The following is a 24,403-nucleotide window of genomic DNA, read 5'->3' as shown; positions in this document are numbered from 1 at the left end:
GAGAGTAGAACTTGATCAGTTCATGAAAGAAGTCACCATGCAGAAGCAAGAAGTTGAAGATCAAATGTCTATAAGCAACAATTTGAAAAATGAGCTAGAAGAAATAAAAGTCAAACTGAATGTGGAACAAGAAGCTATCACTCTTGAAAAACAACAAATAGAGAATGAGAGAAAAATGGTCGACCAATCAAAGGCATCTATGCAGAGCGAAATGCAGGACATGAAGAACGCGTTGGAAAAAGCCATGATGGACTTACAAAACCTGGATGAAATTAAGGCAAGATTAGCCCAAGAAAAAGAAGAATGTAGGATCGCCGTTGAAGACACAAACCAACAGAAGGATGCCTTGGAGAAGATGGCCGCTGAAATAGAAATGCAAAAGCAAGACATTGAGACTAACAAAGTCCTTCTCGATAAAGAGAAACATGACCTTGAAAAGAAATGGATGGATCTGGAGGAAAGAGAGGTGGACTTGCAATCGCAAATTAGAAGCCAAAGGGAAAAAGAAGACAGTGAAAAATTGGCAATGGAGGAACAGAGAAAGGCACTGGAAAAAGAAATTAGTAAGATCAACCAACAAAAAGAAGAGGCAGAAAAAGAAAGGGAAGACATACTGAAGAACTGGAAAGAACTTCACACTTTCAAAGAGCAAATGATAAAAGAGAAGGATGAAATGGAGGAAATCAAAAAGAAGATGTTAACAGACAAACTGCTACTTGACCAAAAGGAGACTGAAATGAAAGAGCAAAAACAAATTCTGGCCGACAATTTGAAAGAAATTATGAAGGATAGATCAAGTCTGGACAAGATGAAATTGGAACTTGAATTGCAGAAACAGGAAATGGAAAACACTATCAGGGAGAAGATGAAGCACGAGAGAGTAGAACTTGATCAGTTCATGAAAGAAGTCACCATGCAGAAGCAAGAAGTTGAAGATCAAATGTCTATAAGCAACAATTTGAAAAATGAGCTAGAAGAAATAAAAGTCAAACTGAATGTGGAACAAGAAGCTATCACTCTTGAAAAACAACAAATAGAGAATGAGAGAAAAATGGTCGACCAATCAAAGGCATCTATGCAGAGCGAAATGCAGGACATGAAGAACGCGTTGGAAAAAGCCATGATGGACTTACAAAACCTGGATGAAATTAAGGCAAGATTAGCCCAAGAAAAAGAAGAATGTAGGATCGCCGTTGAAGACACAAACCAACAGAAGGATGCCTTGGAGAAGATGGCCGCTGAAATAGAAATGCAAAAGCAAGACATTGAGACTAACAAAGTCCTTCTCGATAAAGAGAAACATGACCTTGAAAAGAAATGGATGGATCTGGAGGAAAGAGAGGTGGACTTGCAATCGCAAATTAGAAGCCAAAGGGAAAAAGAAGACAGTGAAAAATTGGCAATGGAGGAACAGAGAAAGGCACTGGAAAAAGAAATTAGTAAGATCAACCAACAAAAAGAAGAGGCAGAAAAAGAAAGGGAAGACATACTGAAGAACTGGAAAGAACTTCACACTTTCAAAGAGCAAATGATAAAAGAGAAGGATGAAATGGAGGAAATCAAAAAGAAGATGTTAACAGACAAACTGCTACTCGACCTAAAGGAGACTGAAATGAAAGACCAAAAACAAATTCTGGCCGACAATTTGAAAGAAATTATGAAGGATAGATCCAGTCTGGACAAGATGAAATTGGAACTTGAATTGCAGAAACAGGAAATGGAAAACACTATCAGGGAGAAGATGAAGCACGAGAGAGAAGAACTTGATCAGTTCATGAAAGAAGTAACCATGCAGAAGCAAGAAGTTGAAGATCAAATGTCTATAAGCAACAATTTGAAAAATGAACTAGAAGAAATAAAAGTCAAACTGAATATGGAACAAGAAGCTATCACTCTTGAAAAACAACAAATAGAGAATGAGAGAAAAATGGCCGACCAATCAAAGGCATCTATGCAGAGCGAAATGCAGGACATGAAGAACGCGTTGGATAAAGCCATGATGGACTTACAAAACCTGGATGAAATTAAGGCAAGGTTAGCCCAAGAAAAAGAAGAATGTAGGATCACCGTTGAAGACACAAACCAACAGAAGGATGCCTTGGAGAAGATGGCCGCTGAAATAGAAATGCAAAAGCAAGACATTGAGACTAACAAAGTCCTTCTCGATAAAGAGAAACATGACCTTGAAAAGAAATGGACGGATCTGGAGGAAAGAGAGGTGGACTTGCAATCGCAAATTAGAAGCCAAAGGGAAAAAGAAGATAGTGAAAAATTGGCACTGGAGGAACAGAGAAAGGCACTGGAAAAAGAAATTAGTAAGATCAACCAACAAAAAGAAGAGGCAGAAAAAGAAAGGGAAGACATACTGAAGAACTGGAAAGAACTTCACACTTTCAAAGAGCAAATGATAAAAGAGAAGGATGAAATGGAGGAAATCAAAAAGAAGATGTTAACAGACAAACTGCTACTCGACCAAAAGGAGACTGAAATGAAAGACCAAAAACAAATTCTGGCTGACAATTTGAAAGAAATAATGAAGGATAGATCAAGTCTGGACAAGATGAAATTAGAACTTGAATTGCAGAAACAGGAAATGGAAAACACTATCAGGGAGAAGATGAAGCACGAGAGAGAAGAACTTGATCAGTTCATGAAAGAAGTCACCATGCAGAAGCAAGAAGTTGAAGATCAAATGTCTATAAGCAACAATTTGAAAAATGAGCTAGAAGAAATAAAAGTCAAACTGAATGTGGAACAAGAAGCTATCACTCTTGAAAAACAACAAATGGAGAATGAGAGAAAAATGGTCGACCAATCAAAGGCATCTATGCAGAGCGAAATGCAGGACATGAAGAACGCGTTGGAAAAAGCCATGATGGACTTACAAAACCTGGATGAAATTAAGGCAAGATTAGCCCAAGAAAAAGAAGAATGTAGGATCACCGTTGAAGACACAAACCAACAGAAGGATGCCTTGGAGAAGATGGCCGCTGAAATAGAAATGCAAAAGCAAGACATTGAGACTAACAAAGTCCTTCTCGATAAAGAGAAACATGACCTTGAAAAGAAATGGATGGATCTGGAGGAAAGAGAGGTGGACTTGCAATCGCAAATTAGAAGCCAAAGGGAAAAAGAAGACAGTGAAAAATTGGCAATGGAGGAACAGAGAAAGGCACTGGAAAAAGAAATTAGTAAGATCAACCAACAAAAAGAAGAGGCAGAAAAAGAAAGGGAAGACATACTGAAGAACTGGAAAGAACTTCACACTTTCAAAGAGCAAATGATAAAAGAGAAGGATGAAATGGAGGAAATCAAAAAGAAGATGTTAACAGACAAACTGCTACTTGACCAAAAGGAGACTGAAATGAAAGAGCAAAAACAAATTCTGGCCGACAATTTGAAAGAAATTATGAAGGATAGATCAAGTCTGGACAAGATGAAATTGGAACTTGAATTGCAGAAACAGGAAATGGAAAACACTATCAGGGAGAAGATGAAGCACGAGAGAGAAGAACTTGATCAGTTCATGAAAGAAGTCACCATGCAGAAGCAAGAAGTTGAAGATCAAATGTCTATAAGCAACAATTTGAAAAATGAGCTAGAAGAAATAAAAGTCAAACTGAATGTGGAACAAGAAGCTATCACTCTTGAAAAACAACAAATAGAGAATGAGAGAAAAATGGTCGACCAATCAAAGGCATCTATGCAGAGCGAAATGCAGGACATGAAGAACGCGTTGGAAAAAGCCATGATGGACTTACAAAACCTGGATGAAATTAAGGCAAGATTAGCCCAAGAAAAAGAAGAATGTAGGATCGCCGTTGAAGACACAAACCAACAGAAGGATGCCTTGGAGAAGATGGCCGCTGAAATAGAAATGCAAAAGCAAGACATTGAGACTAACAAAGTCCTTCTCGATAAAGAGAAACATGACCTTGAAAAGAAATGGATGGATCTGGAGGAAAGAGAGGTGGACTTGCAATCGCAAATTAGAAGCCAAAGGGAAAAAGAAGACAGTGAAAAATTGGCAATGGAGGAACAGAGAAAGGCACTGGAAAAAGAAATTAGTAAGATCAACCAACAAAAAGAAGAGGCAGAAAAAGAAAGGGAAGACATACTGAAGAACTGGAAAGAACTTCACACTTTCAAAGAGCAAATGATAAAAGAGAAGGATGAAATGGAGGAAATCAAAAAGAAGATGTTAACAGACAAACTGCTACTCGACCAAAAGGAGACAGAAATGAAAGACCAAAAACAAATTCTGGCCGACAATTTGAAAGAAATTATGAAGGATAGATCAAGTCTGGACAAGACGAAATTGGAACTTGAATTGCAGAAACAGGAAATGGAAAACACTATCAGGGAGAAGATGAAGCACGAGAGAGAAGAACTTGATCAGTTCATGAAAGAAGTCACCATGCAGAAGCAAGAAGTTGAAGATCAAATGTCTATAAGCAACAATTTGAAAAATGAGCTAGAAGAAATAAAAGTCAAACTGAATGTGGAACAAGAAGCTATCACTCTTGAAAAACAACAAATAGAGAATGAGAGAAAAATGGTCGACCAATCAAAGGCATCTATGCAGAGCGAAATGCAGGACATGAAGAACGCGTTGGAAAAAGCCATGATGGACTTACAAAACCTGGATGAAATTAAGGCAAGATTAGCCCAAGAAAAAGAAGAATGTAGGATCGCCGTTGAAGACACAAACCAACAGAAGGATGCCTTGGAGAAGATGGCCGCTGAAATAGAAATGCAAAAGCAAGACATTGAGACTAACAAAGTCCTTCTCGATAAAGAGAAACATGATCTTGAAAAGAAATGGATGGATCTGGAGGAAAGAGAGGTGGACTTGCAATCGCAAATTAGAAGCCAAAGGGAAAAAGAAGACAGTGAAAAATTGGCAATGGAGGAACAGAGAAAGGCACTGGAAAAAGAAATTAGTAAGATCAACCAACAAAAAGAAGAGGCAGAAAAAGAAAGGGAAGACATACTGAAGAACTGGAAAGAACTTCACACTTTCAAAGAGCAAATGATAAAAGAGAAGGATGAAATGGAGGAAATCAAAAAGAAGATGTTAACAGACAGACTGCTACTCGACCAAAAGGAGACTGAAATGAAAGACCAAAAACAAATTCTGGCCGACAATTTGAAAGAAATTATGAAGGATAGATCAAGTCTGGACAAGATGAAATTGGAACTTGAATTGCAGAAACAGGAAATGGAAAACACTATCAGGGAGAAGATGAAGCACAAGAGAGAAGAACTTGATCAGTTCATGAAAGGAGTAACCATGCAGAAGCAAGAAGTTGAAGATCAAATGTCTATAAGCAACAATTTGAAAAATGAACTAGAAGAAATAAAAGTCAAACTGAATATGGAACAAGAAGCTATCACTCTTGAAAAACAACAAATAGAGAATGAGAGAAAAATGGCCGACCAATCAAAGGCATCTATGCAGAGCGAAATGCAGGACATGAAGAACGCGTTGGAAAAAGCCATGATGGACTTACAAAACCTGGATGAAATTAAGGCAAGGTTAGCCCAAGAAAAAGAAGAATGTAGGATCACCGTTGAAGACACAAACCAACAGAAGGATGCCTTGGAGAAGATGGCCGCTGAAATAGAAATGCAAAAGCAAGACATTGAGACTAACAAAGTCCTTCTCGATAAAGAGAAACATGACCTTGAAAAGAAATGGATGGATCTGGAGGAAAGAGAGGTGGACTTGCAATCGCAAATTAGAAGCCAAAGGGAAAAAGAAGACAGTGAAAAATTGGCAATGGAGGAACAGAGAAAGGCACTGGAAAAAGAAATTAGTAAGATCAACCAACAAAAAGAAGAGGCAGAAAAAGAAAGGGAAGACATACTGAAGAACTGGAAAGAACTTCACACTTTCAAAGAGCAAATGATAAAAGAGAAGGATGAAATGGAGGAAATCAAAAAGAAGATGTTAACAGACAAACTGCTACTCGACCTAAAGGAGACTGAAATGAAAGACCAAAAACAAATTCTGGCCGACAATTTGAAAGAAATTATGAAGGATAGATCCAGTCTGGACAAGATGAAATTGGAACTTGAATTGCAGAAACAGGAAATGGAAAACACTATCAGGGAGAAGATGAAGCACGAGAGAGAAGAACTTGATCAGTTCATGAAAGAAGTAACCATGCAGAAGCAAGAAGTTGAAGATCAAATGTCTATAAGCAACAATTTGAAAAATGAACTAGAAGAAATAAAAGTCAAACTGAATATGGAACAAGAAGCTATCACTCTTGAAAAACAACAAATAGAGAATGAGAGAAAAATGGCCGACCAATCAAAGGCATCTATGCAGAGCGAAATGCAGGACATGAAGAACGCGTTGGATAAAGCCATGATGGACTTACAAAACCTGGATGAAATTAAGGCAAGGTTAGCCCAAGAAAAAGAAGAATGTAGGATCACCGTTGAAGACACAAACCAACAGAAGGATGCCTTGGAGAAGATGGCCGCTGAAATAGAAATGCAAAAGCAAGACATTGAGACTAACAAAGTCCTTCTCGATAAAGAGAAACATGACCTTGAAAAGAAATGGACGGATCTGGAGGAAAGAGAGGTGGACTTGCAATCGCAAATTAGAAGCCAAAGGGAAAAAGAAGATAGTGAAAAATTGGCACTGGAGGAACAGAGAAAGGCACTGGAAAAAGAAATTAGTAAGATCAACCAACAAAAAGAAGAGGCAGAAAAAGAAAGGGAAGACATACTGAAGAACTGGAAAGAACTTCACACTTTCAAAGAGCAAATGATAAAAGAGAAGGATGAAATGGAGGAAATCAAAAAGAAGATGTTAACAGACAAACTGCTACTCGACCAAAAGGAGACTGAAATGAAAGACCAAAAACAAATTCTGGCTGACAATTTGAAAGAAATAATGAAGGATAGATCAAGTCTGGACAAGATGAAATTAGAACTTGAATTGCAGAAACAGGAAATGGAAAACACTATCAGGGAGAAGATGAAGCACGAGAGAGAAGAACTTGATCAGTTCATGAAAGAAGTCACCATGCAGAAGCAAGAAGTTGAAGATCAAATGTCTATAAGCAACAATTTGAAAAATGAGCTAGAAGAAATAAAAGTCAAACTGAATGTGGAACAAGAAGCTATCACTCTTGAAAAACAACAAATGGAGAATGAGAGAAAAATGGTCGACCAATCAAAGGCATCTATGCAGAGCGAAATGCAGGACATGAAGAACGCGTTGGAAAAAGCCATGATGGACTTACAAAACCTGGATGAAATTAAGGCAAGATTAGCCCAAGAAAAAGAAGAATGTAGGATCACCGTTGAAGACACAAACCAACAGAAGGATGCCTTGGAGAAGATGGCCGCTGAAATAGAAATGCAAAAGCAAGACATTGAGACTAACAAAGTCCTTCTCGATAAAGAGAAACATGACCTTGAAAAGAAATGGATGGATCTGGAGGAAAGAGAGGTGGACTTGCAATCGCAAATTAGAAGCCAAAGGGAAAAAGAAGACAGTGAAAAATTGGCAATGGAGGAACAGAGAAAGGCACTGGAAAAAGAAATTAGTAAGATCAACCAACAAAAAGAAGAGGCAGAAAAAGAAAGGGAAGACATACTGAAGAACTGGAAAGAACTTCACACTTTCAAAGAGCAAATGATAAAAGAGAAGGATGAAATGGAGGAAATCAAAAAGAAGATGTTAACAGACAAACTGCTACTTGACCAAAAGGAGACTGAAATGAAAGAGCAAAAACAAATTCTGGCCGACAATTTGAAAGAAATTATGAAGGATAGATCAAGTCTGGACAAGATGAAATTGGAACTTGAATTGCAGAAACAGGAAATGGAAAACACTATCAGGGAGAAGATGAAGCACGAGAGAGAAGAACTTGATCAGTTCATGAAAGAAGTCACCATGCAGAAGCAAGAAGTTGAAGATCAAATGTCTATAAGCAACAATTTGAAAAATGAGCTAGAAGAAATAAAAGTCAAACTGAATGTGGAACAAGAAGCTATCACTCTTGAAAAACAACAAATAGAGAATGAGAGAAAAATGGTCGACCAATCAAAGGCATCTATGCAGAGCGAAATGCAGGACATGAAGAACGCGTTGGAAAAAGCCATGATGGACTTACAAAACCTGGATGAAATTAAGGCAAGATTAGCCCAAGAAAAAGAAGAATGTAGGATCGCCGTTGAAGACACAAACCAACAGAAGGATGCCTTGGAGAAGATGGCCGCTGAAATAGAAATGCAAAAGCAAGACATTGAGACTAACAAAGTCCTTCTCGATAAAGAGAAACATGACCTTGAAAAGAAATGGATGGATCTGGAGGAAAGAGAGGTGGACTTGCAATCGCAAATTAGAAGCCAAAGGGAAAAAGAAGACAGTGAAAAATTGGCAATGGAGGAACAGAGAAAGGCACTGGAAAAAGAAATTAGTAAGATCAACCAACAAAAAGAAGAGGCAGAAAAAGAAAGGGAAGACATACTGAAGAACTGGAAAGAACTTCACACTTTCAAAGAGCAAATGATAAAAGAGAAGGATGAAATGGAGGAAATCAAAAAGAAGATGTTAACAGACAAACTGCTACTCGACCAAAAGGAGACAGAAATGAAAGACCAAAAACAAATTCTGGCCGACAATTTGAAAGAAATTATGAAGGATAGATCAAGTCTGGACAAGACGAAATTGGAACTTGAATTGCAGAAACAGGAAATGGAAAACACTATCAGGGAGAAGATGAAGCACGAGAGAGAAGAACTTGATCAGTTCATGAAAGAAGTCACCATGCAGAAGCAAGAAGTTGAAGATCAAATGTCTATAAGCAACAATTTGAAAAATGAGCTAGAAGAAATAAAAGTCAAACTGAATGTGGAACAAGAAGCTATCACTCTTGAAAAACAACAAATAGAGAATGAGAGAAAAATGGTCGACCAATCAAAGGCATCTATGCAGAGCGAAATGCAGGACATGAAGAACGCGTTGGAAAAAGCCATGATGGACTTACAAAACCTGGATGAAATTAAGGCAAGATTAGCCCAAGAAAAAGAAGAATGTAGGATCGCCGTTGAAGACACAAACCAACAGAAGGATGCCTTGGAGAAGATGGCCGCTGAAATAGAAATGCAAAAGCAAGACATTGAGACTAACAAAGTCCTTCTCGATAAAGAGAAACATGATCTTGAAAAGAAATGGATGGATCTGGAGGAAAGAGAGGTGGACTTGCAATCGCAAATTAGAAGCCAAAGGGAAAAAGAAGACAGTGAAAAATTGGCAATGGAGGAACAGAGAAAGGCACTGGAAAAAGAAATTAGTAAGATCAACCAACAAAAAGAAGAGGCAGAAAAAGAAAGGGAAGACATACTGAAGAACTGGAAAGAACTTCACACTTTCAAAGAGCAAATGATAAAAGAGAAGGATGAAATGGAGGAAATCAAAAAGAAGATGTTAACAGACAGACTGCTACTCGACCAAAAGGAGACTGAAATGAAAGACCAAAAACAAATTCTGGCCGACAATTTGAAAGAAATTATGAAGGATAGATCAAGTCTGGACAAGATGAAATTGGAACTTGAATTGCAGAAACAGGAAATGGAAAACACTATCAGGGAGAAGATGAAGCACAAGAGAGAAGAACTTGATCAGTTCATGAAAGGAGTAACCATGCAGAAGCAAGAAGTTGAAGATCAAATGTCTATAAGCAACAATTTGAAAAATGAACTAGAAGAAATAAAAGTCAAACTGAATATGGAACAAGAAGCTATCACTCTTGAAAAACAACAAATAGAGAATGAGAGAAAAATGGCCGACCAATCAAAGGCATCTATGCAGAGCGAAATGCAGGACATGAAGAACGCGTTGGAAAAAGCCATGATGGACTTACAAAACCTGGATGAAATTAAGGCAAGGTTAGCCCAAGAAAAAGAAGAATGTAGGATCACCGTTGAAGACACAAACCAACAGAAGGATGCCTTGGAGAAGATGGCCGCTGAAATAGAAATGCAAAAGCAAGACATTGAGACTAACAAAGTCCTTCTCGATAAAGAGAAACATGACCTTGAAAAGAAATGGACGGATCTGGAGGAAAGAGAGGTGGACTTGCAATCGCAAATTAGAAGCCAAAGGGAAAAAGAAGATAGTGAAAAATTGGCAATGGAGGAACAGAGAAAGGCACTGGAAAAAGAAATTAGTAAGATCAACCAACAAAAAGAAGAGGCAGAAAAAGAAAGGGAAGACATACTGAAGAACTGGAAAGAACTTCACACTTTCAAAGAGCAAATGATAAAAGAGAAGGATGAAATGGAGGAAATCAAAAAGAAGATGTTAACAGACAAACTGCTACTCGACCAAAAGGAGACAGAAATGAAAGACCAAAAACAAATTCTGGCCGACAATTTGAAAGAAATTATGAAGGATAGATCAAGTCTGGACAAGATGAAATTGGAACTTGAATTGCAGAAACAGGAAATGGAAAACACTATCAGGGAGAAGATGAAACACGAGAGAGAACTTGATCAGTTCATGAAAGAAGTCACCATGCAGAAGCAAGAAGTTGAAGATCAAATGTCTATAAGCAACAATTTGAAAAATGAGCTAGAAGAAATAAAAGTCAAACTGAATGTGGAACAAGAAGCTATCACACTTGAAAAACAACAAATAGAGAATGAGAGAAAAATGGTCGACCAATCAAAGGCATCTATGCAGAGCGAAATGCAGGACATGAAGAACGCGTTGGAAAAAGCCATGATGGACTTACAAAACCTGGATGAAATTAAGGCAAGATTAGCCCAAGAAAAAGAAGAATGTAGGATCACCGTTGAAGACACAAACCAACAGAAGGATGCCTTGGAGAAGATGGCCGCTGAAATAGAAATGCAAAAGCAAGACATTGAGACTAACAAAGTCCTTCTCGATAAAGAGAAACATGACCTTGAAAAGAAATGGATGGATCTGGAGGAAAGAGAGGTGGACTTGCAATCGCAAATTAGAAGCCAAAGGGAAAAAGAAGACAGTGAAAAATTGGCAATGGAGGAACAGAGAAAGGCACTGGAAAAAGAAATTAGTAAGATCAACCAACAAAAAGAAGAGGCAGAAAAAGAAAGGGAAGACATACTGAAGAACTGGAAAGAACTTCACACTTTCAAAGAGCAAATGATAAAAGAGAAGGATGAAATGGAGGAAATCAAAAAGAAGATGTTAACAGACAAACTGCTACTCGACCAAAAGGAGACTGAAATGAAAGAGCAAAAACAAATTCTGGCCGACAATTTGAAAGAAATTATGAAGGATAGATCAAGTCTGGACAAGATGAAATTGGAACTTGAATTGCAGAAACAGGAAATGGAAAACACTATCAGGGAGAAGATGAAGCACGAGAGAGAAGAACTTGATCAGTTCATGAAAGAAGTCACCATGCAGAAGCAAGAAGTTGAAGATCAAATGTCTATAAGCAACAATTTGAAAAATGAGCTAGAAGAAATAAAAGTCAAACTGAATGTGGAACAAGAAGCTATCACTCTTGAAAAACAACAAATAGAGAATGAGAGAAAAATGGCCGACCAATCAAAGGCATCTATGCAGAGCGAAATGCAGGACATGAAGAACGCGTTGGAAAAAGCCATGATGGACTTACAAAACCTGGATGAAATTAAGGCAAGATTAGCCCAAGAAAAAGAAGAATGTAGGATCACCGTTGAAGACACAAACCAACAGAAGGATGCCTTGGAGAAGATGGCCGCTGAAATAGAAATGCAAAAGCAAGACATTGAGACTAACAAAGTCCTTCTCGATAAAGAGAAACATGACCTTGAAAAGAAATGGATGGATCTGGAGGAAAGAGAGGTGGACTTGCAATCGCAAATTAGAAGCCAAAGGGAAAAAGAAGACAGTGAAAAATTGGCAATGGAGGAACAGAGAAAGGCACTGGAAAAAGAAATTAGTAAGATCAACCAACAAAAAGAAGAGGCAGAAAAAGAAAGGGAAGACATACTGAAGAACTGGAAAGAACTTCACACTTTCAAAGAGCAAATGATAAAAGAGAAGGATGAAATGGAGGAAATCAAAAAGAAGATGTTAACAGACAAACTGCTACTTGACCAAAAGGAGACTGAAATGAAAGACCAAAAACAAATTCTGGCTGACAATTTGAAAGAAATTATGAAGGATAGATCAAGTCTGGACAAGATGAAATTGGAACTTGAATTGCAGAAACAGGAAATGGAAAACACTATCAGGGAGAAGATGAAGCACGAGAGAGAAGAACTTGATCAGTTCATGAAAGAAGTCACCATGCAGAAGCAAGAAGTTGAAGATCAAATGTCTATAAGCAACAATTTGAAAAATGAGCTAGAAGAAATAAAAGTCAAACTGAATGTGGAACAAGAAGCTATCACTCTTGAAAAACAACAAATAGAGAATGAGAGAAAAATGGTCGACCAATCAAAGGCATCTATGCAGAGCGAAATGCAGGACATGAAGAACGCGTTGGAAAAAGCCATGATGGACTTACAAAACCTGGATGAAATTAAGGCAAGATTAGCCCAAGAAAAAGAAGAATGTAGGATCACCGTTGAAGACACAAACCAACAGAAGGATGCCTTGGAGAAGATGGCCGCTGAAATAGTAATGCAAAAGCAAGACATTGAGACTAACAAAGTCCTTCTCGATAAAGAGAAACATGACCTTGAAAAGAAATGGATGGATCTGGAGGAAAGAGAGGTGGACTTGCAATCGCAAATTAGAAGCCAAAGGGAAAAAGAAGACAGTGAAAAACTGGCAATGGAGGAACAGAGAAAGGCACTGGAAAAAGAAATTAGTAAGATCAACCAACAAAAAGAAGAGGCAGAAAAAGAAAGGGAAGACATACTGAAGAACTGGAAAGAACTTCACACTTTCAAAGAGCAAATGATAAAAGAGAAGGATGAAATGGAGGAAATCAAAAAGAAGATGTTAACAGACAAACTGCTACTCGACCAAAAGGAGACTGAAATGAAAGAGCAAAAACAAATTCTGGCCGACAATTTGAAAGAAATTATGAAGGATAGATCAAGTCTGGACAAGATGAAATTGGAACTTGAATTGCAGAAACAGGAAATGGAAAACACTATCAGGGAGAAGATGAAGCACGAGAGAGAAGAACTTGATCAGTTCATGAAAGAAGTCACCATGCAGAAGCAAGAAGTTGAAGATCAAATGTCTATAAGCAACAATTTGAAAAATGAGCTAGAAGAAATAAAAGTCAAACTGAATGTGGAACAAGAAGCTATCACTCTTGAAAAACAACAAATAGAGAATGAGAGAAAAATGGTCGACCAATCAAAGGCATCTATGCAGAGCGAAATGCAGGACATGAAGAACGTGTTGGAAAAAGCCATGATGGACTTACAAAACCTGGATGAAATTAAGGCAAGATTAGCCCAAGAAAAAGAAGAATGTAGGATCGCCGTTGAAGACACAAACCAACAGAAGGATGCCTTGGAGAAGATGGCCGCTGAAATAGAAATGCAAAAGCAAGACATTGAGACTAACAAAGTCCTTCTCGATAAAGAGAAACATGACCTTGAAAAGAAATGGATGGATCTGGAGGAAAGAGAGGTGGACTTGCAATCGCAAATTAGAAGCCAAAGGGAAAAAGAAGACAGTGAAAAATTGGCAATGGAGGAACAGAGAAAGGCACTGGAAAAAGAAATTAGTAAGATCAACCAACAAAAAGAAGAGGCAGAAAAAGAAAGGGAAGACATACTGAAGAACTGGAAAGAACTTCACACTTTCAAAGAGCAAATGATAAAAGAGAAGGATGAAATGGAGGAAATCAAAAAGAAGATGTTAACAGACAAACTGCTACTTGACCAAAAGGAGACTGAAATGAAAGAGCAAAAACAAATTCTGGCCGACAATTTGAAAGAAATTATGAAGGATAGATCAAGTCTGGACAAGATGAAATTGGAACTTGAATTGCAGAAACAGGAAATGGAAAACACTATCAGGGAGAAGATGAAGCACGAGAGAGAAGAACTTGATCAGTTCATGAAAGAAGTCACCATGCAGAAGCAAGAAGTTGAAGATCAAATGTCTATAAGCAACAATTTGAAAAATGAGCTAGAAGAAATAAAAGTCAAACTGAATGTGGAACAAGAAGCTATCACTCTTGAAAAACAACAAATAGAGAATGAGAGAAAAATGGCCGACCAATCAAAGGCATCTATGCAGAGCGAAATGCAGGACATGAAGAACGCGTTGGAAAAAGCCATGATGGACTTACAAAACCTGGATGAAATTAAGGCAAGATTAGCCCAAGAAAAAGAAGAATGTAGGATCACCGTTGAAGACACAAACCAACAGAAGGATGCCTTGGAGAAGATGGCCGCTGAAATAGAAATGCAAAAGCAAGACATTGAGACTAACAAAGTCCTTCTCGATAAAGAGAAACATGACCTTGAAAAGAAATGGATGGATCTGGAGGAAAGAGAGGTGGACTTGCAATCGCAAATTAGAAGCCAAAGGGAAAAAGAAGACAGTGAAAAATTGGCAATGGAGGAACAGAGAAAGGCACTGGAAAAAGAAATTAGTAAGATCAACCAACAAAAAGAAGAGGCAGAAAAAGAAAGGGAAGACATACTGAAGAACTGGAAAGAACTTCACACTTTCAAAGAGCAAATGATAAAAGAGAAGGATGAAATGGAGGAAATCAAAAAGAAGATGTTAACAGACAAACTGCTACTCGACCAAAAGGAGACTGAAATGAAAGACCAAAAACAAATTCTGGCTGACAATTTGAAAGAAATTATGAAGGATAGATCAAGTCTGGACAAGATGAAATTGGAACTTGAATTGCAGAAACAGGAAATGGAAAACACTATCAGGGAGAAGATGAAGCACGAGAGAGAAGAACTTGATCAGTTCATGAAAGAAGTCACCATGCAGAAGCAAGAAGTTGAAGATCAAATGTCTATAAGCAACAATTTGAAAAATGAGCTAGAAGAAATAAAAGTCAAACTGAATGTGGAACAAGAAGCTATCACACTTGAAAAACAACAAATAGAGAATGAGAGAAAAATGGTCGACCAATCAAAGGCATCTATGCAGAGCGAAATGCAGGACATGAAGAACGCGTTGGAAAAAGCCATGATGGACTTACAAAACCTGGATGAAATTAAGGCAAGATTAGCCCAAGAAAAAGAAGAATGTAGGATCACCGTTGAAGACACAAACCAACAGAAGGATGCCTTGGAGAAGATGGCCGCTGAAATAGAAATGCAAAAGCAAGACATTGAGACTAACAAAGTCCTTCTCGATAAAGAGAAACATGACCTTGAAAAGAAATGGATGGATCTGGAGGAAAGAGAGGTGGACTTGCAATCGCAAATTAGAAGCCAAAGGGAAAAAGAAGACAGTGAAAAATTGGCAATGGAGGAACAGAGAAAGGCACTGGAAAAAGAAATTAGTAAGATCAACCAACAAAAAGAAGAGGCAGAAAAAGAAAGGGAAGACATACTGAAGAACTGGAAAGAACTTCACACTTTCAAAGAGCAAATGATAAAAGAGAAGGATGAAATGGAGGAAATCAAAAAGAAGATGTTAACAGACAAACTGCTACTTGACCAAAAGGAGACTGAAATGAAAGAGCAAAAACAAATTCTGGCCGACAATTTGAAAGAAATTATGAAGGATAGATCAAGTCTGGACAAGATGAAATTGGAACTTGAATTGCAGAAACAGGAAATGGAAAACACTATCAGGGAGAAGATGAAGCACGAGAGAGAAGAACTTGATCAGTTCATGAAAGAAGTCACCATGCAGAAGCAAGAAGTTGAAGATCAAATGTCTATAAGCAACAATTTGAAAAATGAGCTAGAAGAAATAAAAGTCAAACTGAATGTGGAACAAGAAGCTATCACTCTTGAAAAACAACAAATAGAGAATGAGAGAAAAATGGCCGACCAATCAAAGGCATCTATGCAGAGCGAAATGCAGGACATGAAGAACGCGTTGGAAAAAGCCATGATGGACTTACAAAACCTGGATGAAATTAAGGCAAGATTAGCCCAAGAAAAAGAAGAATGTAGGATCACCGTTGAAGACACAAACCAACAGAAGGATGCCTTGGAGAAGATGGCCGCTGAAATAGAAATGCAAAAGCAAGACATTGAGACTAACAAAGTCCTTCTCGATAAAGAGAAACATGACCTTGAAAAGAAATGGATGGATCTGGAGGAAAGAGAGGTGGACTTGCAATCGCAAATTAGAAGCCAAAGGGAAAAAGAAGACAGTGAAAAATTGGCAATGGAGGAACAGAGAAAGGCACTGGAAAAAGAAATTAGTAAGATCAACCAACAAAAAGAAGAGGCAGAAAAAGAAAGGGAAGACATACTGAAGAACTGGAAAGAACTTCACACTTTCAAAGAGCAAATGATAAAAGAGAAGGATGAAATGGAGGAAATCAAAAAGAAGATGTTAACAGACAAACTGCTACTCGACCAAAAGGAGACTGAAATGAAAGACCAAAAACAAATTCTGGCTGACAATTTGAAAGAAATTATGAAGGATAGATCAAGTCTGGACAAGATGAAATTGGAACTTGAATTGCAGAAACAGGAAATGGAAAACACTATCAGGGAGAAGATGAAGCACGAGAGAGAAGAACTTGATCAGTTCATGAAAGAAGTCACCATGCAGAAGCAAGAAGTTGAAGATCAAATGTCTATAAGCAACAATTTGAAAAATGAGCTAGAAGAAATAAAAGTCAAACTGAATGTGGAACAAGAAGCTATCACTCTTGAAAAACAACAAATAGAGAATGAGAGAAAAATGGCCGACCAATCAAAGGCATCTATGCAGAGCGAAATGCAGGACATGAAGAACGCGTTGGAAAAAGCAATGATGGACTTACAAAACCTGGATGAAATTAAGGCAAGATTAGCCCAAGAAAAAGAAGAATGTAGGATCGCCGTTGAAGACACAAACCAACAGAAGGATGCCTTGGAGAAGATGGCCGCTGAAATAGAAATGCAAAAGCAAGACATTGAGACTAACAAAGTCCTTCTCGATAAAGAGAAACATGACCTTGAAAAGAAATGGATGGATCTGGAGGAAAGAGAGGTGGACTTGCAATCGCAAATTAGAAGCCAAAGGGAAAAAGAAGACAGTGAAAAATTGGCAATGGAGGAACAGAGAAAGGCACTGGAAAAAGAAATTAGTAAGATCAACCAACAAAAAGAAGAGGCAGAAAAAGAAAGGGAAGACATACTGAAGAACTGGAAAGAACTTCACACTTTCAAAGAGCAAATGATAAAAGAGAAGGATGAAATGGAGGAAATCAAAAAGAAGATGTTAACAGACAAACTGCTACTCGACCAAAAGGAGACTGAAATGAAAGACCAAAAACAAATTCTGGCCGACAATTTGAAAGAAATTATGAAGGATAAATCAAGTCTGGACAAGGTGAAATTGGAACTTGAGTTGCAGAAACAGGAAATGGAAAACACTATCAGGGAGAAGATAAAGCACGAGAGAGAAGAACTTGATCAGTTCATGAAAGAAGTAACCATGCAGAAGCAAGAAGTTGAAGATCAAATGTCTATAAGCAACAATTTGAAAAATGAACTAGAAGAAATAAAAGTCAAACTGAATATGGAACAAGAAGCTATCACTCTTGAAAAACAACAAATAGAGAATGAGAGAAAAATGGCCGACCAATCAAAGGCATCTATGCAGAGCGAAATGCAGGACATGAAGAACGCGTTGGAAAAAGCCATGATGGACTTACAAAACCTGGATGAAATTAAGGCAAGATTAGCCCAAGAAAAAGAAGAATGTAGGATCGCCGTTGAAGACACAAACCAACAGAAGGATGCCTTGGAGAAGATGGCCGCTGAAATAGAAATGCAAAAGCAAGACATTGAGACTAACAAAGTCCTTCTCGATAAAGAGAAACATGACCTTGAAAAGAAATGGATGGATCTGGAGGAAAGAGAGGTGGACTTGCAATCGCAAATTAGAAGCCAAAGGGAAAAAGAAGACAGTGAAAAATTGGCAATGGAGGAACAGAGAAAGGCACTGGAAAAAGAAATTAGTAAGATCAACCAACAAAAAGAAGAGGCAGAAAAAGAAAGGGAAGACATACTGAAGAACTGGAAAGAACTTCACACTTTCAAAGAGCAAATGATAAAAGAGAAGGATGAAATGGAGGAAATCAAAAAGAAGATGTTAACAGACAAACTGCTACTCGACCAAAAGGAGACTGAAATGAAAGACCAAAAACAAATTCTGGCCGACAATTTGAAAGAAATTATGAAGGATAGATCAAGTCTGGACAAGATGAAATTGGAACTTGAATTGCAGAAACAGGAAATGGAAAACACTATCAGGGAGAAGATGAAGCACGAGAGAGAAGAACTTGATCAGTTCATGAAAGAAGTCACCATGCAGAAGCAAGAAGTTGAAGATCAAATGTCTATAAGCAACAATTTGAAAAATGAACTAGAAGAAATAAAAGTCAAACTGAATATGGAACAAGAAGCTATCACTCTTGAAAAACAACAAATAGAGAATGAGAGAAAAATGGCCGACCAATCAAAGGCATCTATGCAGAGCGAAATGCAGGACATGAAGAACGCGTTGGAAAAAGCCATGATGGACTTACAAAACCTGGATGAAATTAAGGCAAGATTAGCCCAAGAAAAAGAAGAATGTAGGATCACCGTTGAAGACACAAACCAACAGAAGGATGCCTTGGAGAAGATGGCCGCTGAAATAGAAATGCAAAAGCAAGACATTGAGACTAACAAAGTCCTTCCCGATAAAGAGAAACATGACCTTGAAAAGAAATGGATGGATCTGGAGGAAAGAGAGGTGGGCTTGCAATCGCAAATTAGAAGCCAAAGGGAAAAAGAAGACAGTGAAAAATTGGCAATGGAGGAACAGAGAAAGGCACTGGAAAAAGAAATTAGTAAGATCAACCAACAAAAAGAAGAGGCAGAAAAAGAAAGGGAAGACATACTGAAGAACTGGAAAGAACTTCACACTTTCAAAGAGCAAATGGAAGCCGAGCAAGAACAAAGGAAGCAAGAAATTCAAGGCAGCCTACAGTCGCTTCAAGGAGAAAAGAATGTGCTGGAGAGAAGCAAAGCAGAAATTAAGACACTCACCCTAGAACTTGAAAAGCAGATTGCCAAACAAAGGGAAGAAGAGTACATGACAAAGAAAAAATTACAAAATGACAGGGAGATTCTTGAGCAGCTGAAGACTGACATAGAAATACAGAGAGAAACTATGGAAAATGAAAAGAGCAAAATCAGACTCAAAACACATGAACTAGAAATCAAACAGAAAAAAATGGAAGAAGAATGGAAGAAACTAGAAAATTGCAGAAATAAGGTTCTTGTGGAAAGAACTTGGCTTGAGAAGAGACACCAAGAACTAGAGGGGCTGGAGAATATCAGTGAAGAAATAGAGAGGAAGAAAAAAGATCTGGAGACAATTAATGCTAAGATACAAAGATGCCAACAAGACATGATAAACAAAAAAAGCCAGTTTGAAAAGGAGATGACTTTAATGCAACAGAAAAAAAACAAGGATGTGGATGATCTAGAATTCAAAGTGAAACAAATGAAAAAAGAGACTGAGAACAGAATCCTAGAAAAAGAAAAAATATTTGAGCAATTTGATGACCAAAGAGATGTACGAAGAACTGAAGGGAGGAAAAAGGAACTAGAGTTAGCCGACCTCCATGAACACGAAGATGACCTGGTAGAGCTGAAGAGCATGGACACCAAGGAGAGGAATGAGCTTGAATCAAGACAGACTGAACTAAGCAAGTGGCAACACGATTCTGATGACCTTTCAGAAGCCATTTCAGGGGAGAGCTATGAGATGGAAAGAAACAAATGTGAAGTTGATGGAGGGAGAACTACATTCAATCAAAGAGAGAATGAGGACAAGGAAAAATCTAAAGACCTGAGGGTAACGAAAAGTCATACAGAAACTGACAGAGCTGATTTAGAGGGGCCAGATCACACGCTCGTGACAATCAAAATAGATGCTCAAACTCAAACCTATATGGAAGACATGGAGGAAAGGTTTGACAGAGGAGCTGTGCAAATAGAACAAGACATTTGTCAAGAATTTGACAGTAAACTACAAAGTGAAGAGATGGGAATGAAAAGTAATGGTATGGAGCAGATTCAGCTAGAATGCCAGAGGCTGAGATACGAAGCAGACTGTTTAACACAAATTTGTCAAAGCAGAAGACAAGAACTGCAGCAAATAGAAGATGTTATAAAAAAACAAAGTGAGAAAATGAGAAGAAATGAGAAGATACAAGAGATCAATGTCAGACAAACATATAAAGAGAAGGCAAAAGACAAATGCATGCAGTGTAAACTGGAAAAAGAAATGAAAGATACAGGAACCATGACAGAGCTTAGTACTGATGCCAAAGACATTGAGGGAAAGACAGCTATCACTCAGCATGATGCTCTGAGTGACAAAAACGTCATTAAAGAAATAAGTCGAACAATAGAGAACATGGAAAAAGAACTAGAGAACAGGTTACAAGAAATTCAGAAGAATGAAATGAAGAGAGTTGGACTACAAAAAGAGAAAATCGAGCTGGAGCTGATGAAAGATGTGCTTCATCCTGAAAGAGAGACAGAGAGGCAGAAAGTCATGGAGAAGGAAAAACAAATCATTCTGTTAAAGGAGAGTATGCTGATAGAGATTAACCAACTAAAGAGCAAGAGAAAAGATACAAACAACAAATACCTACAAAGGTTGGAGCAGCTCATCACTGAAACAGCCACAATTAAAGACAGAATCAGGCATGTGACAGACAAAGCTGTACAAACAGTGACAGAGGACAGACAAGAGGGGCAGACTAGAGAAGAGCAATTGTGGGCTGATCAAGAAGTGGAGGAAATTCAGACAGAAGGACCAATGGAGCATGCCAGCGCTTCTCTCCATGTGCTGATTGATGAGGGGCATGAGAGCCTAAGTAGGGAGGCTCCAAGGGAAGCACAAACTACAAATGTATTACAAAGACGGCAGCTACTGCAATGGATTAGGCAATGCTGCAACTACTGTTGTCCAACTGAAACTAAGCAAGAGAAATGAAGCATTTTAGATTCTTGAAGCCAAACTATTATTGTTCCCATAAATCAAATACATTAAAATCTGAACAAGATTTTAGGTTTATTTTTTCATGTTGGCTACTAAATTACTAGAAGCCAAAATCGAGTGATATTGTACAACTTAGTATACAGCTAATATGTTTTTGACTGTATGTGAGAGAACTGGGTTATACTTATTATTATTATCATTATTATTATTATTTTCCATTAATAATTTTATCAATTATATTGTAATGATCATCCATTTATTTTCAACTGACTACTGACCAATTTTCTGTTTTTAGCAATTTTGGAGGGATGTATGTGTGTGTGTGTAAAGTTCTTAGGTATATTTCATTTTTATATACCAATCTGGTACAAACATTCATCTAATATACATTGTTATTTGTACTAGCCTTTGATGTTGATTTGATGTATTTTAATAACACAATACTGGAATAGTTTAAAACTTCTGTCATGGCTCCTTGTGTGATCAGGTTGAAGGTAAAATGCACAGATCCTTTATATCATCATATACCTGTATATGATGTACCGTAAAGACACGTAGGATTCAGGTGCTGGTGCCCTCTTAGGTGGTGCTGTCACCAAGAACAACTTTTTTCTAATTAAATTTGAAAGACTGCATGGTCTCTGTAACTCCCCCATGATTTCACAGGACATACCTGTCGGCTGTAAGTAACTCAAGCACCTAGCATTCAGAGAGCATGTTCTAGTGTTTGAGAATGTTGCACAGCCAGTAGTTTGGAAACAGTGTTGGCTACATGGTTATCGGAGGAGGCTTGTGCTAGTCTTCACTATTCCAAGCTGCCATTGTCTGGTGATGGGGGAAAGACCTCTGACTATGCCTTGAAAAAATATGAATCACGATTCCCTAAAACCAAGCAGTCTCTACAATCACGACTTTAAAGTGGAATATGGATGATGTTGTAAACTTACCTTCACTTACCTTATAAAACAGCGAGCTGTGAAACATTTATTAACCAGATTACAACATAATAATTAGATATACATAGAAACGAGTTAACAGTAGTTATGTATGCAATTACATATATTGGAATAATGCAAATACAGCCTAATTTTGAATTAATAAATGGCTCTTTGTTGTTTGTTTGGAGTGTGAATAAATGTTCTTTAAGAGTTGCTGATTAGTGATATAGCTAATAATGCAAGCTCTAGTGTCGCATTGACTAATGCTGGGGAAAATTTTATCCAGCGTTAGGAAATACAAATAACTTACCCAAACATGGTATACGGCTTATGATATAAGGTCAAGGAATAAAAATGCAGCAATTCTGACATGAGTACATAATTTTATGCCTGATAGTTGAATGTATATCCTCTTGTAACAAGCTTATAAAGTGTGGAACTGCAAGGAATAACAAAAGAAGGGCAACACAAAAGTGTGGGATGAGAACTAATGCACAAGAATTGAAGAGGAAGATGGGCATAACAATGAGAAATGCAATATTAATGATAATTAATTATAACTGATAATATAATTATAATTAATAATTGATAGTGTTATTTTTGATATGATACCTTTATTCTTTTGGAAATGTCTTTATAGGCTCCTTAAATTGTGCTGTCACTACAGTGCTTACTGCTTACAGTGCATATAAACACAAGATGGCAGCAACGTATGGCTCATCCAATAGGAGACTGAGGTTGCCAGGTCTGCAAGATGAAACCAATTCCAGCGACAGCTTGTGTCTGTAATACGTCAGTAGGACTCAGACCCTAAATTATGTCTATGAGACGTTCAGTATATAGACATTTCAGTATCTGAACATTTAGCTAAGATCATTTAAGGTTGAACCGAAATTGAAAAAGAGGTTCAAATTATTTAAATGTTACCAGAACATTAGAGGAACGTTATCCAAACTTTCATGGTCTACCGCAACAATCCCAAAAGGTTAAAATTATTTAAAGGTCACCAGAACGTTTGGGCAACTTTCTAAGAACCATCCTGAGAGTTTCAAATTATTTAAATGTTACCAGAATCTTCTCTGAACCATCACAGGTTAAGGCAAGTTTATTTAAAGTTATGGGAACGTTCTCTGAACCGTAATGTGCAACGGAACAAGAATTTGAATATTAGTATAATGTTAGCATAGATTTATACTTTGCATATTTTGGTATTTTTTAGTGTGTTTTGTTATATGTTAACCCTGTCTTGTGCTGTAATGGTGATGTGTCTTTTTAACATCGATTCCTCTCAGCTGTACAGCACTTTAGTCAGCTTCGGTTGTTGTTAAATGTGGTCTAGAAATAAGCTGAATTTCTCTAAAGAAATACCAATACCAACTAGGCTTGTGTGAAAATGTATTTGCCCCCAGTTACTAATTCCCCAAATCTATGAAACTGCATTGATAATGGGGTTCAGCTGGACTAGACAATCAAATCAACACTTAAATAGAACATTTTCAACAGCATGAAGTTGGTTAAAAGGTCTTACCCAGTAATACACTATGCCAAAATTGAAAGAAATTCCAGAAATTATGAGGAAGAATGTGATTGAAATACATAATTCTGGGAAGGTTACAAAGCTATTTCAAAGGCTGTGGGACTCCAAAGAACCACAGTGAGAGCCATTATCTCCAAATAGAAAAACTCAGCACAGTAGTAAACCTTCCCAGAAGTGGACGACCTTCCAAAATCCCTCCAAGAGCACAGCAACGACTCATCCAGGAAGTCACAAAAGAGCCAAGGATAACATAAAAGGACCTACAGGCCTCTCTTGTACCAATAAAGGTTCATGACAACACTATCAGAAAGACACTGGGCAAAAATCGCATCCATGGAAGAGAGGCGAGGAGAAAACCACTGCTAACCCAGAAGAACATTAAGGCTCGTCTGAATTTTGCCAAAACACACCTTGATGATCCTTAAACCTTTTGGGAGAATGTTCTGTGGACTGATGAGTCGAAAGTGGAACTTTTTGGAAGACAGTGGTCTTGTTACATCTGGCGTAAACCAAACACAGAATTCTATAAGCATGGTGGTGGAAGTGTGATGGTGTGAGGATGCTTTGCTGCTTCAGGGCCTGGGTAACTTACAGTAATTCAGCTCTCTATCAGAAAATCCTAAAGGAGAATGTCTGGTTTTCAGTCCGTAAGCTGAAACTAAACTGGATTATGCAGAAAGACAATGATCAAAAGCACAGGAGTAAGTCCTAGTCGTAGAAGTAAGTGAAAGACCGATCTTCAGTTATCAGAAGTTTCTGGTTGCAGTTATTGCTGCTAAAGGTGGCACAACCAGATTTTAGGTT

The 24,403-nt window shown here is 37.8% G+C and overlaps 1 protein-coding gene across 1 annotated transcript; it reads left to right on the top strand.

The window, feature by feature from the left end:
* Positions 1-22,851, top strand: LOC128634091 (microtubule-actin cross-linking factor 1-like). The gene is made up of 2 exons (XM_053684205.1): positions 1-20,999; positions 22,703-22,851. Exons 1-2 carry the CDS (start codon positions 23-25, stop codon positions 22,849-22,851), a joined length of 21,126 nt encoding a protein of 7,041 aa, XP_053540180.1. The 5' UTR covers positions 1-22.
* Positions 22,852-24,403: the final 1,552 nt, after the last annotated feature.

This window comes from Ictalurus punctatus, chromosome 12 (assembly GCF_001660625.3).
Source record: "Ictalurus punctatus breed USDA103 chromosome 12, Coco_2.0, whole genome shotgun sequence".
NCBI lineage: Eukaryota > Metazoa > Chordata > Actinopteri > Siluriformes > Ictaluridae > Ictalurus > Ictalurus punctatus.
The sequence above is the reverse complement of the archived record's forward strand: the minus strand, read 5'-3'. Positions and strand labels throughout refer to the sequence as shown.

Coding starts and splice junctions, on each gene's coding strand:
- LOC128634091 (XM_053684205.1), top strand. CDS start 23: ATGAAAGAAGTCACCATGCAGAAGCAAGAAGTTGAAGATCAAATGTCT. Junction 21,000..22,702: donor TGAGGGGCATGAGAGCCTAA/GTAGGGAGGCTC, acceptor ATGTCTTTATAG/GCTCCTTAAATTGTGCTGTC.